Source organism: Coccinella septempunctata, chromosome 5, assembly GCF_907165205.1.
Source record: "Coccinella septempunctata chromosome 5, icCocSept1.1, whole genome shotgun sequence".
Taxonomy (NCBI): Eukaryota; Metazoa; Arthropoda; class Insecta; order Coleoptera; family Coccinellidae; genus Coccinella; species Coccinella septempunctata.
In genome coordinates, this window is record NC_058193.1 from 7,834,901 (window position 1) to 7,849,174 (window position 14,274).

The 14,274-nt window shown below is 39.8% G+C and overlaps 1 protein-coding gene across 4 annotated transcripts in view; it reads right to left on the reverse strand.

Moving 5' to 3' along the window:
* LOC123313834 (constitutive coactivator of PPAR-gamma-like protein 1 homolog) overlaps positions 1 to 14,274 on the reverse strand; it is a 277,895-nt gene that overhangs the window by 85,152 nt on the left and 178,469 nt on the right. For all 4 annotated transcript variants that reach the window (XM_044898883.1, XM_044898881.1, XM_044898880.1 and 1 more), the window contains one exon: positions 5,542 to 5,842. In XM_044898883.1, the coding sequence (XP_044754818.1) occupies positions 5,542 to 5,842 (301 nt within the window). The remainder of the gene's footprint in view (positions 1 to 5,541; positions 5,843 to 14,274) is intronic.

A 14,274-nucleotide genomic window follows, 5' to 3' on the forward strand; every position in this document is an offset into this window, starting at 1 on the left:
TGTATCGAAGAGTTACAGTTACAGTTTGTTCGGCGCATCTGTCGAATCCCCCAGAACTGCTACCGCGACCAAAACGGTCTGTTGTGGCACACAAACAAGCTCAAAGAGCTAAACTTCTACCTCCAGTGCCATCTTCCAAAGGGAAGAGGTGATAACAGAGGAGGAGTAGTTCATGAGTTCCCCTAGAACCAGCCTGAGCGAACCTTGTCTGCCGCTGGGCAGTCACTGAGGATATGCTCAATGGTTTCGTCCTCTTATAAGCAATGAGAGTCCTTGTATATCGAAGAGCTAGGATGCAGGCTACGATTCATATTCAAACTTTTCTATCGAACTCGAGAATTTTATTCGCCGTCCATTTAACTACCCTGAGAGAGTAGTTGACTCTCCAGAGTGCCAAATTGTTCGTAGGATAAACTAACAACTGTGCAGTTAATGCATTCCTAATTTAAGTTATCTTCAGAGCACCACTCTCTCACATTCATTTGTTATTAAAAAAAAACGAAAATGAAATATATAACGTTTTTAAAATTATTACATAATCACTAAAGCTCTTCTTGACAAAAAGACACTTAAAGAGTGTTTGAAACATTCTGAAATACGATTCTCCAAGTGAGCAGTCTTCAAACAAAGGATGATAGCCATCATAAATATAGAGGTGTTTTGAAAGATGAAAGTTGCAATAACTGGAGCCAATGTTATAATACGATCACGTCATCGAGTTCGAATAAGCCTACTGTACCAGATTCTAAAACATATGTGGCAACTACGCTGGACGCAACAACATGCTAATGGTGAAAGATTGAATAAAATTCGGACGCAGCATTGTGCTACATATGAAAACAAAATATACGCCGGACGCACTAATGGTAGGACCATGAAAGGACGCAATAATGTGCGTATATCAACTTCTTTATTAATGAAGATATTTGAGATCTGGAACGACCAAACTACGTAATTTTTTGCGTAGATTAATATACTTCGATCAGATTCCACCTAGGTAGCGTATTTCTGGGAGACGCAATAAGGTTGCTTTTTGAAAGGACGCAATAAAGTATGCCAGATGTAAATATATATATATATATATATATATATATATATATATATATATATATATATATATATATATATATATATATATATATATATATATATATATATATATATATTTTTCACACAGTTGTGGGATTCACCAGGTTGCCCGGACCCGTGAGCCATATATATATATATATATATATATATATATATATATATATATATATATATATATATATATATATATTGAACAATAGGGGTCCGAGAACAGTGCCCTGTTGTATTCCATAGGTAAGTTGCCTTTTTTTACTGTAAATTCCGTTTAAAGTTACAATTTGGTTTCGACTAGATTAGTAACTCTGAATAAAATCCTTTATCTTTCCACGGAATCCATAATTCTTGAGTTTTTCAAGTAATTTCTCGTGGCTTATGGTGTCAAACGCTTTTGCCAAATCTATAACTACTGCCAAAGAAGGAATGCTGTTATCAATATTGTTGTATATAATATCTGTTACTTTTTTTTATCGCATCCTCCGTTGACATACCCTTGCGAAATCCAAATTGATTCTTTGACAATAATTGATGTTTAATAATGAATGCATCCATGCGGACTTGGATCAGTTTTTCTATGATCTTGGCGATGTTTGATATAAGAGGAATCGGCCTGTTATTGACCATCTGAGATCTATCACCTCCCTTATATAATGGCTTCACTAGTCCTAACTTTAGAACGTCCGGTGAGAGGTTTTGATATTTCTTCTTTTATGCATTTCAATGTTTCCGATCGTATTCCATCGTAACCTGCCGATTTTCCCGATTTGAGACCATTTATAGTTTTTTCTACCTCGACTGAATCCGTTGGAAAGAGAAAGAAGGAGTTATCTCTTTGACCATTTTCTTCCTTGAAGTTATCAATTGGGGTCAGTTCACTAGCATACGTTTCACCGATTTTGCTGAAATAGTCATTGAAGAGGTCATACATTTCTTGATCATCCTCAATTTTTGAGTTATCCTTATCTTCAATATATTTTATGTCTGATCTAGTGGTATTCGTTATGTTGTTTACACAGTCCCATAAAGCTTTCGATTCATTCTGATTTTTTTATGCACTTCTGTAAGTATATCTCTTTTACTTCATATATGAGTTTTTTATGTGATTTTTACATCTAGAATATTCATTTCTCAATTGAACATTTTCGGGATCCTTTTTTGTTTCAATGTACATATTTTGTTTTTTGTTAATTTCATTTTCCTTCGTTCCTTTTTTTATGTTAACTGTGGTTGTACTATCCTCTATATATCGTTTCAGAATTTCCATGAAATTTTTAGTTATTTTATTAGCGTCATCAAAATTATAGACTTCTTGCTAATCTTCATTCCTCAAAGAGTTTTTCAATTTGCTATAGTCAATATATTGTTTTGAACGATCTTTTCTAGTGATATTTATATTGACCTTCAGGTTAGTGATAGTGATCCGTGATCAAGTTCTGCAAGATAATTCCATTCACAATCAGGTTTTCCGGATCCATGCTTTTTGTTAAAAATTGAGCGAAGCCCCCTCCGACCTCTCTCTAGTCTACGCTCCTGACCGGCTCCGTTGGCCACGTATGGTACCCCGATTCTGCGGTGCACTGGTTGAACGACGCAGCGGCCCCACTTTCAGTGTTTTTCAGAAGTGAAAAACTACACATTTACACATTTTCTTGATAATTCTCTTTGTTAGCACCGTAGAATTAACTTCTCGCTGTTACAATTTTTGATTTGTATCACCTCGTTTAAGTTCACCTCTTTTAGTTAATCTCATTTTCCTTCTCGCACAATCCTGATGCTAAATTGTTCTTCTCATAAGGTAAAGTACACTCAGACTACTCAAAATTATTAATTTCACCATTTTCATGATAATTTCATTCTGATGAAATGAGTCCACGTGCAAGATATTTCAGAATCTTGAAATAGATTCATAATCCTTGCTAGCACCGCTCAACTTAAACGTCCACTCAAGACAAATCGAACAATTGCCTTCTCAGAAATATATATTTTATTATATTTCATAATTTATATAGATTTTCAGACATCTCTAGATCTTCTCACATGAAAATGGGTGTGTAGCACCAGGATTGAAACTTCTCATGTCCATCTCAATAATATTCATTACTGATTTACTGTCTACTCATGATATTCCTTTTCATTAGAAACAGTTTAATCATTTTTTAAGACAACTCTTATGATCACCTCTATGTACATATGACTAATTACTGTTGTTGAGTTTCAGATGAATGAATCCTCATACTCTCCAGGGTGGACCCTGGATGTAGCTGTTTTCCTCAGAACAGGATTTGAACACCTCAACTTTGGTTAAACGATCATTGATATTGCTCGATACACCTCGGCTCCACCCTGGAAAGTCTACTCGAGTACTCGTGTACACTCATTTGGTATGATCTACTCTTTGTAACTTGTACTCTCATTGATTCTTTTCCATATTCATTCATCGGACTCAACATACATGTTAGTTTTCTCAGCCTTCAGCACATCTCAAAAATCAACGATTAGTGATTTGACTCAGTACTCTCTTGACTTTTCTCAGTTTATCAATTGTTTCTTCTGTTTTTCTGATGAACGTTCTAATCGTGCTTACTTGTAAGCAGTTCGTCTCTGTAAATGTTGAATTCAATGATAAATTTTTGCACTCTTCAAGACCATCTCAATGTATATGAATTATACTATGTTCTTCTCAGATTAAATATGATTGTCTTTCTCATTTAATTAATTATTATTGATCATCTCATTTAATTAGAATTTATTGCCTTTTCATATTATTTTTAATATTCTAGTGCTTCTCAAATTCACTAATTCTGTGCTTCTCATTTAATTTGTGCGATTCTTGTTCTGCTTATACTTACATTATACTTATTGATCAACTCAAATTTAATGTATCGATTTCTCGTTGATGATCAGACTTAGACATTGTAGTTTCACCTCTGGCCTATTTCTCTGAACTCTCGCGTCTTCTCTTTAAAATTCAGTTTTCTAACCTTCGCGGTTTCTGATGGAATAAAGAGGCTCTCGCAATCAATTTTCAATTGATTGCTCTATCACTGTGTAACCGTTGTGTTGATATTGAATTTATTGAACTCCTCAACGTCTAAGTCTGACATCAAGTGACTTCTCATTTGAACTGCTCTGGACCATTTCTTGTTTTTAGTTGAATAATGTCTCTCTGAGTCTATAGATGTGGTTAATATTAATTGCTTTTACTGTATTAGCTTCATGAAGGTGACATATTCATTTTATGATTGTGAACGATATTCAATAAATCTTTTTATACCATATCCAACTCAATTATCTTTTCATACAGTCCACTACTCTTTAATTACAAAACACCTTTCACAAAAAAAAAAGATCCAGGCATATTCGACTCTCTGGACGTGTGTCTCTAATGAGTGATGTAAAACCAAATGAGCAAAGTATTCTCTTATATTCTTTTATATTGTAATCATGTGACAATGAATCAATGTTTATATCACCTGTTATAATGTGTTTTTTACAATGTTTCTCTTTCTCCAGATAATTCAACAATTCCTCATTGAATCCGCGACGGGATAATGCGGCGATTTATACACAGCTGTGAGTTTGAGAGTTTTTCCTTGATAATGAATGTCCAATTTCAGTGCCTCGATTCTTCCAAGTCTAACAATCGAGTGTTCAAAACAATATTTTTCTTTATAAATACTACAACTCCGTCATTTTTATTGTATTTACCCTCGTTGTAGACCTGATGGTATCCACTTAAACTGAAAAATTTTGGATCTTCTAATTGGAAAGTCTCAGTCAACACGATAATGTCCAAATCAGCCTCTGCACCCTGCAAGAGCAACTCCAACTCGCTGAAATTCATTTGCATGCTTCGAATATTCATTTGATTTATTTTGAATTCTTTATGTACATCTATTGAATCAAGGTCTCTGATATTATCGATGATAATATTATCATAATCCTCATTTTGATAATCTTGTATGAAACTATCCATGTTTACCACCCTGAATTATGGGCACAAATATTTGGTGAACTTAACCACCCTCTATCGCTATTTTTTTATATATAAGGTACAATTTTTTTAAAACAACAACAGCAGAAAAAAAGAAAACCTTCAATTATTTTCATCAGCTATAGTTGGCCACACTTATCTATCGGAGTCTCATGCCACTTATATATCCTTTTGGCGACTTCTTTTTATTTAAATACTTTTTTCCCTGTGTTGCTACGTGGGGTGTTGCTAATGTTGTCAGTAGATGTGAGATTTAAATTGAAACAGCGTATTTAAAAGAGGTTCCATAATCCATAGATATCAGATAATATCATATAACTGTTTTTTTCGATGTTTTATAAAATTTATTGAGACTTATGTAATGTTTGGAATTTCTGATACTTTATTATTTCACATAAGTGTGAATTGAATAGGTCTTCACTTTCACTGTGTAAAAATATCATATAATATCTTTTACTCACCTTGAAAAGCAGTAAGTGGTGGTTTCGCGAATTTGACATCTAAACCTTCCAGTATAGCTTTACGCATCCTCTCAACCTTAATCACACGTTCGATGTGACTCTCACAAAGTTCCAAAATGTTCTTCGAATGCGCAGATCTGGCAAGGACATGGTGAAACAATTTTCCATCAAAATAGAGCCATGGACAGCACATAAGCCAAGGTAATGGAGCCCCGCAAGCATCGTTCGCAAATATAGCATATTCAACTCCTTGCATGAATAGTGAAGCAAGTTGAACACCGCGGCTGGTGACCACACTCAACTGGGGGAAAAAATTTACACATTATTGTTTTTGACTTTCTGAAATTTTTTGTATGGTTTGTTAATGACATTTCGCATCTCGTCTCAAAGCAATATTCGAAATTAGCTCAGACATAAAACACCCGCTAGTACAAATATCAACAAACGTTAAGAAACGACTCGAACTAGCCACAAAACTCTGGAGGTTAGCAGAAGGTTAAGATAAAGCACTTTAATGGTTCCCAAGGTATGCGTATTCACTTGCACCAGAATACTCCGAACGAACCAAAAACGCCGCGCGCGATTGCAACAAATATTGTGCGCAAAAATTTGATGGAGCGCGCGCGGTGTGTTTGGTAAGTTCGGAGTGTTCTGTTGCGAAACAATACGCACGTCAAGTCAATGCGCTGCAAAAAATTTGTCAAGTCAATACGTTGCGCAGATCAGAACCGAACGCGACAAACATTTTCTGAGGATTGTGGGAACGCAGCGAATACCGCTGAGACTCTCTCAACAGCCCGAATTTTTGCGCACAATATTTGTTGCAATCGGTTCTGCTCGCGCGGCGTTTTCGATTCGTTCGGAGTGTTCTGTTGCAAGTGTTGTGGACTGTTTAAACTGAATGACTTCAACAGTTCTCAGTGTGAAGATCTTCGTTGCTACCAGCAGAATGTGCGTTGTTTGAATAGCAGGGTTTTGTAACGGCTTTTTCTCGGTATACTCGAGCGTCAGCTATTCTTTAAGGGAAAATAGCAAACCTACCCTGGTAGCTACGAGCCGAATAGAAGGTTCCTCGGTGTCTGGGGTGTTAGCGACAACCAGTGAAAGTCAAAATCAACGTACACAAATTATATTTGTCGACTCGTACAAGGAAACACAAATGGCACTATTGTAATATTCGTACAGTGAAAGACTCGAGATCAGTGAATTTACAGGGCAAAACGGACGGAATGAAACAGGATCCGATCTCAAAAATTATACGGGGTTTACGGACGTGTTCGCCAGCCAGAACCTAAGACGCACACTTAACAGACAGGTAACGGACTTCAGCTAGGTTAGGGGATGAAACAAGACGTCACTGATTCCCGACAGCTCACCCCTAGGTGCGTTCTTCGCCCCCTGAGTATCCACGCCAGCGGGGTTCTTCGATAACATCATCGAAGAATGACTTTTTGATCGACACCGGGGCTGATTTGTGATTTTGATTCCGCTGACGCTCAAACTCGGTGTCCGCCTCGATTTCGCGTGGAACGACCTTCTGTTGGCTTCTTCGTCCGAGGAAGAGCACCAGGAGTATCTCCGTCTGCTTTTCGAACATCTCCAGCGGTACGGAATCGTCGTCAATCCGTCGAAATGTTGCTTCGGCGCCAAGGAAGTCAAGTTCTTTGGCTACCTGGTCTCTGGCGACGGGACGCAACCACTCCTCGAGAAAGTCTCTGCCATCCAAGACTACCCCAGGCCAACGACAGCAAAAGAGCTCCGGCAGTTCCTGGGCATGATAAACTTCTATAGGCGTTTCATACGCAGGACTGCTCGTACCCAGGTGCCACTCAACGACCAGCTAGAGGGGAACATCAAGGGGAAGACGGCAGTGAAATGGAATGACGGCGCCAATGTCGCATTCGTCGCCTGTAAAGAAGTACTTGCAGCGGCGACACTCCTAGCGCTCCTCAAGCTTGGCGCCGAGGTCTCCCTGGTTTGCGATGCGTCGGACCATACCGTTGGAGCCTCCGATAGGGAACTTCTAGCCATTTACAAGGCGGTCAAGTACTTTCGGCACATGGTCGAAGGACGCCACTTCTTCATCCTTACCGACCATAAGCCGCTGATATTCGCCTTCAACCAGAAGACCGATCAGTGTTCCCCATGCCGCTACCGCCACCTGGACTTTATTCACCACGGACATCCGGCACATTTCCGAGAAGGACAACGTCGTCGCTGATGCCCTCTCCACGGTGGACGAGATTGTAGCTCCACTGGACTTCGAGGCAATCGCAGCATCCCAACAAAGCGACCCAGTGCTCCAGGACTTCCAGCAGAGGCACGACGCCGGCTTACTCCTACGCCAAGTCACCATTCCGGGATACAACGCTGCCGTCTTCTGCGATGTCTCCACCACAACATTCCGGAAACCAGCCTTTGACGCCATCCACGGGCTGTCCCATCCTGGCGTCAAGGCAACCACCAGACTGGTGACGCAGCGGCCCTCCATCTCCAAGGATTGCCGAGCCTGGTCCCGAGTCTATATCCAGTGCCAGCGGCAGCGGTCAAAGGTGTCACGACACGTTTCGTCTCCGATCGGCAACTTTACGCCACCCTCGAGACGCTTCGAACATGTGCACATCGACCTGATTGTGATGCCATTCTCCGACGGGTATCGGTATTGCCTCACCTGCGTCGATCGATTTTCTCGATGGCCAGAAGCAACACCACTACAGGAGCAGACAGCGGAATCCGTCGCCCGGACGTCTGGTCTGGGATCATTGTATATTGGCTGCAGCTCGATCTCCCCAATATTAACTGGTCCATTGCTCGCGTGTGCATCAGTCAGTGCTTGTTGTTTGGTTCGTGCTGGAGTTTATCGCTGAATGCAAGTGATTGTTTCCAACGGTAGTAGTACCGGTGACCTTGAGGTTAGGCATTTCCAGCGTCAGCGTTTATCCATGATATTACTACTTGAGAGTCGGACCAGGCGAATATTTTTGAATTGTTGTGATTCAGGGCCGTAACGCAGCGTTTGATGAGTTTGGCGCAGAGTTCCAACTGTCGAATTGTCTTTGTATTTTTTAGTGGTGATACTTTTGATTTGGAAGCGAGGAGTTCCACGTGGGTGTTCCCATTTGTGTCTGTTGTTTTTTTGTATACTGCAGCGCCATATGCTTTCAGGAAGCATCTGAAAATCCATGTATTTCCAAGGGTAGACCATGCCGTAGGTGAATCGTTGAACTTCAATTTCTTCTAATTTTGGAAGCTCGTTTCTGAAGTTTTTCCAGTTGTTCCTGATGTGCTCTGGTGGTGGTTCATCCCATGATGTGTTGGTTTTCCATATAATTTCATTAACAGTTTCGCCTGCATTATGACTGGGGATAATAATCCAAGAGGATCGAAGATTGTGGCGATTTCTGATAAGATCTTTCTTTTTGTTAACCGATGTTCGGGGTTTCGTTTTATTAGGTACTGAATATTATCTTCTCTGGGAGTCCATGTTATACCGAGCGTCTTGGTTGGTCCATTTTTGTCATCCAGTGTGACGGTGAATTTGTATACAGGGTGTTTCACAAGTAAACAGACAAATGAAAACCGTGAATAGAGGGCATTGCGCTGAGTTCAAAATCACCCCATATACTGGATGTCCCAAAACTAGTGAATCAAACGTCACACCACGATAGAGTAAACCAAATATTATCGAATGACGAAAATGTACCGTTTCCAAAATAATCAAAATTTTATTAAAATACCTAAAGTTGCCGATTTTCTAACTATTTTTTTTAATAACAGGGCCAGTTTGTGAAAAAGGATATCGATTCTAAATTATATTGAACTAAGATTATTGTTTTATCTCCTCTAATTGAAATTATTTTAAGTAGTTAATCGATAACCATAACCTAAGTAAAAGTAAATTAAAACAATTGTTTTTTCTACATGATTTTTAATACTCAGAATAAACAAGGGTGATAATACGGGAGAAAAACGCTATCCTTAATCACAAATTGGCCTTATGATTGAAAAAATAGTTCGAAAATTGGCAACTTTAGGTTAGGTTTTCTCAGAAATGGTGTGACGTTTGATTCAATAGTTTTGGGACACCCTATATATAGGTTTCTTCGGGGTTTTTTGAAATTTCTCGAATTTCCGTTTGGTTATAACTCCTGAAATTCTCGATCAAGTCGACTGAAAATTTATATTTAGCCTTGAGTTGTTAATTTCATTTAAACAGAGCATTACAATTCGACAAAAATCAGGACCGGGCTCAGTGAGGCTTTACTTAACTTCAAACTCATAAAAACACCGTGTATGTAGTTTTTTAATCATAATTTTAACTTTTTTGTTATCTGCATTATTATTGCCTCAAAATGAATTTGTTTTTGGGTTGCCCCACCTATTGATCATGTTTTAGAAATGATTGTTTTGGTTAGACGCCTCTAAGGAAAAGAGCACTTCATGAAAATGTATTTAGAAATTCTTAATTGATTTTTTTCAAAAAATATTCTGTTGAATGTGTTCAACAATTATACTATATTCGGTCTACAAAATGGTCATCCACAATGATAAAATGTGTAACGGGGTTTTCCTCGGTGGATTCGAGCGCCAGCTATTCTTTAAGGGAGAATAGCAAACCTACCCTGGCAGCTACTAGCCGGAGACAGGGTTCCCTTGTGTCTAGGGTGTTAGCGACGCACAATGATAGGCAGAATCAACGTATACAACTTTTATTTGTCGATTCGTGAAAGGGGAACACAAATAACACTATTACAAAATTCGGTGACTCGAAATCAGTGAGATTTACAGGGCAAAACTGACGGAATAACACTGGATCCGATCTCAAACGGTATACGGGGGCTAACGGACTTGTTCGCCAGCCAGAACCTGAGACGTACACTTGACGGACAGATATTGGACTTCAGATATTGGACTTCAGCACAGAAATACGACGGCTCACCCTTAGGCTCGTTCGGCACTCTCCGGGTATCCACACCAGCAGAATGCCTCCCTAACCGTAGGGGTGAACACCGGAACGGGGTAAAAAGACGGGAACTGAGGAAAGGGTGCGCCACCCCAAAGTGTCCTCGGTACCCCCCGGGCATCCGCACCAGCAGGGTACTTTAACGACAGTAGGGGTGGAACCAGATACGACGGGAAATTTCAGAAAAGGGTGAGCCACCCCAAAGTGCCTTCGCCTACCCCCCGGGTATCCACACCAGCAGGGTACGTTAATGACAGTAGGGGCGGAACTCAGACTCGGGTATGAGAGGGATGCAGACGGAAAACTGAAGTTCCAATATTAAAAAAAAATAACGGCGTGTCGTCTTACCTCTGGTTCTATATTCGGCCACTTACACTCAAAACTCGATAAAAAGACTCGCCCCAACTGAGGTGACGGAGAAAAGGCAAAAAAATTCAAACTCTCAGAAAATGAAAACCCCAAAAATAAAACAATTTTTCTAAAATAACTCGGCGGACGGCGCTAGTATTTCGAATCAAGCGAAAATCGTAAAAATCACAAGTGAACAATCAGGTTATAATTCGTAAGTCGTAAGTGAACAGTCAGGAAATAAATCGTAAGTGAAGTGGCCTGCGGGGGAACATCTGATTTTATACCCACAGGGGGGGTGCGGAAATCAGATGTGCCCGGCAGTCGAAATTCGGTAAATTTGCGTCGATGAAAACGTCTTAATTTCGACTTATCTGTGCTAGCGAACAAAAAAAACCTCGGTTATCTTCCAATTCAGGATGTTTTATACGGTGCGACATAGTTTTTAGGAAATAAAAACGGTGCGGTATGTTTACAATTCCGAACGATGTCGGAATCCTGAATTGGAAATTCGAGAAGATTTCTCGGAAAATTAATGCAGAACAAAATTATTTAAAAATGAAAACTAAAATAATTATTCTAAAATGAGGGAATAGGTTTGAAAACCCATTTTCTCATTACATACCCCCGGCTCCGGTTGAAAAATTGAATCCACGATGAAATAGGGGATTAAATTTTTCACGGTGAAATCTACTAAGTCCGGTTAACGGTTTGACAATTCACGGCAAGACGATTGAGATCGGATTTACATTAAACAAGTTCACCTAATCTACTCCAGGTGGCGTATACTCGGCTAATGCTATCTCGGTTACTCCCACTCTATGGTCCGCGTTGACGGCGCGCTTGGATGTCGAAGTTCTGTGTTCTATCAGCTAACCTCCAAAGTCCAATTGTCAAATTTCGCCGGGTGGTTCCAAATTTCGATTTCCATTTCCATCGGTGAAAGAAATGCCGGAAAATAGTGGAAACAGTGCAGGACGGAATCTTCAAAGTGAGTACCATTTCGATTTGTCATTCGTTGTGTTATTTCTGAACCATTTTAGGGTGGACCTCGCAAAGCCGGCTCCGGGCACATGTCATGGGGGTTAACAGTTACCAATATCATCGAACCAGGGTAGTTTTGAATACCAGACAGCGTCGTTGGCTCCCCCTGTGACGGTGGTGCAATTCTCCGATGGTGTTGGAGTCAGCAGCAGTTGTAGGTTGCATAAAAATGAGAGAAAAGCATTTAGTATACTGATTTCCTGGAGCAGAGGGATAACGGGGTGTACGGTGGAATTTCGGAGGAAACGGTAAGTACGGTCGGTAATTTTATAAGGAGATACACATGTACTGATCTATTTCACTTACCATTCAGGCCAGTTTGTAATATCGGTGTAAGCGGTGTCAGCCTTCTATTGCTATTTTCTATTCGGTTACTGTATTTAACAGTGACACAGGGGTGAAATAGAGACAGACAGGACGGGTGTATCTCACTTGTTATCATCGGACCCACCATTAATACAGAAAAATTGAATTAACTGTAACGGTTCCTGTTTTTCCATTGAATTAACGGAATTTTCTGTTGTAGGTGTGTGGGATACCACTTACCCACTGGATGACAGTCAGACGGTCCTGTTTGGTGGCAATAAAGCTGCACAGAACAAACAAAAACTGTACGGAACAGAATCTTCCAACACTGGCAGACCAGTTAGATCTATCGGTTATGGTGGAATCGCGGAAATATAGGTATGTACATTCTGTCAGTTAATAAGGAGATACAAGTATAAGGCTCTATTTCACTCACCTGGGCACTTATTCAGTGAAAGCAGCGGTAGTACACCATTACTAACCTATTTTCGGTGATAAATATTATTTTTAACGGTAATAGAGGAGTGAAATAGAGACGGACAGAACGGATGTATCCCATTTATTATCGGTGCATGCTATAATATAACGGTACGGTTGGTTTTTATTTCGGTTGCTATACAGTGTACTTATTAGGCGCTTTCTTTTTGGTGCTTCATGCACCGGTACAGCTCCGGGCTTCTCGCCCCTGAGCTGTTCCAAATAAAACGGTTATTAGTGCGCCAACTGCGCGCAGCGAGTTGGATGATCAGCTGTTGAGCAAAATGACAAGAGACAAGTCCGGATTCGCGGTTCTTTGGATTATTTGTTTTCAGTTTGACGTTAAAGTCGTTGATTATTAATAAGTTTCACTATTTTTTCGAAATCTATTGCCATATATTTGGTTGCAAAACTTGATTTACCGGGTAAACATTACCCATTCTTTGCTATGGAGATTAAAAATATACGAAATACTGGATATGTCTGTAGATATAAAACTTGAAAAAATTATTTAACAATGATTTCATCTCTTAAAGCTTCGTTAATAATCCTCTTTGGTAAAAGTAGTTAAAGAGTGTTCTGATTTTACGAAAATTGCATTCAAGTACGTGAAATATCAACTTATTTGAAAAGAAATGCTACATTTTCACTGATGGGCGCTACTAAACTGAAGCTTGTCGTTTATTCATTTGATCGATCTCTAAAAATTATGCATTCATGAAAAAAAAGATTAGTTCACTCTTCAAACCTGAAAGAACGAATCCAATCTTCATTCAAAATCATTCAGTTCTAATTCCATCTAACATTGATTCCTTATTCATTTACTCAATAAAAAAACTAACTGACAGCTTCAATTGACGAAAAAATCAATCTTAGGTGGTCCATAAGGTGTGTTACAGCCTTTTTATAGTATTAATCCGCAAATTTCAACAATACACGACTTCTAATATTTGTTGACATATGTAAACATAACCAAAAAGTTTGTTTACGGGCTTCAAGCCCTCGACGTGCACCACCATTTCGGTCGGTGCAAGAGGGGGCAGGGGAAGGGAACGCGAGCTGCTCCGGTGCTTCACGCCCCAATCAAAAAGAACGCGTCGGTGCTCGAGTGAGATGCACCGGAGCTGCCCAGGAGCTGCTCAAACGGTCAAAAAGAAAGCGTAAATTAATGATCAGACGGATGGAACGGTTTTAAATCCTTCACATGAATATTGGTGATTTTCTTACAACTGTCATCTTTCAGGTCATAAACAACGGGTGAAATTACTCTCACAACGGTATACGGATCAGAGAACTTCGGAGCCAACTTGGCTGCAAAGCTATCAACGGCGGATGACAACGGATTAGCACGGCGCAGAACTCTATCACCGACATGGAAACGAACTTCTCTTCGACGGAGGTTGTAATGGTGAGCTTGCTGCTCAAATGCACGGTACAACCTGGTATTGACAAACTCATAGGCCTCCTGAAGATGACGGATTTGTTCTGTACGGTGAGTAAGATTTACTCTACTTTCTTCTGGGCTTCTGTTTGTCTCCTCGGTGTCTTCGTCTTGGGTGTTTGACGAGTAGATTGCCTTTGGAACTGTTAGTTCC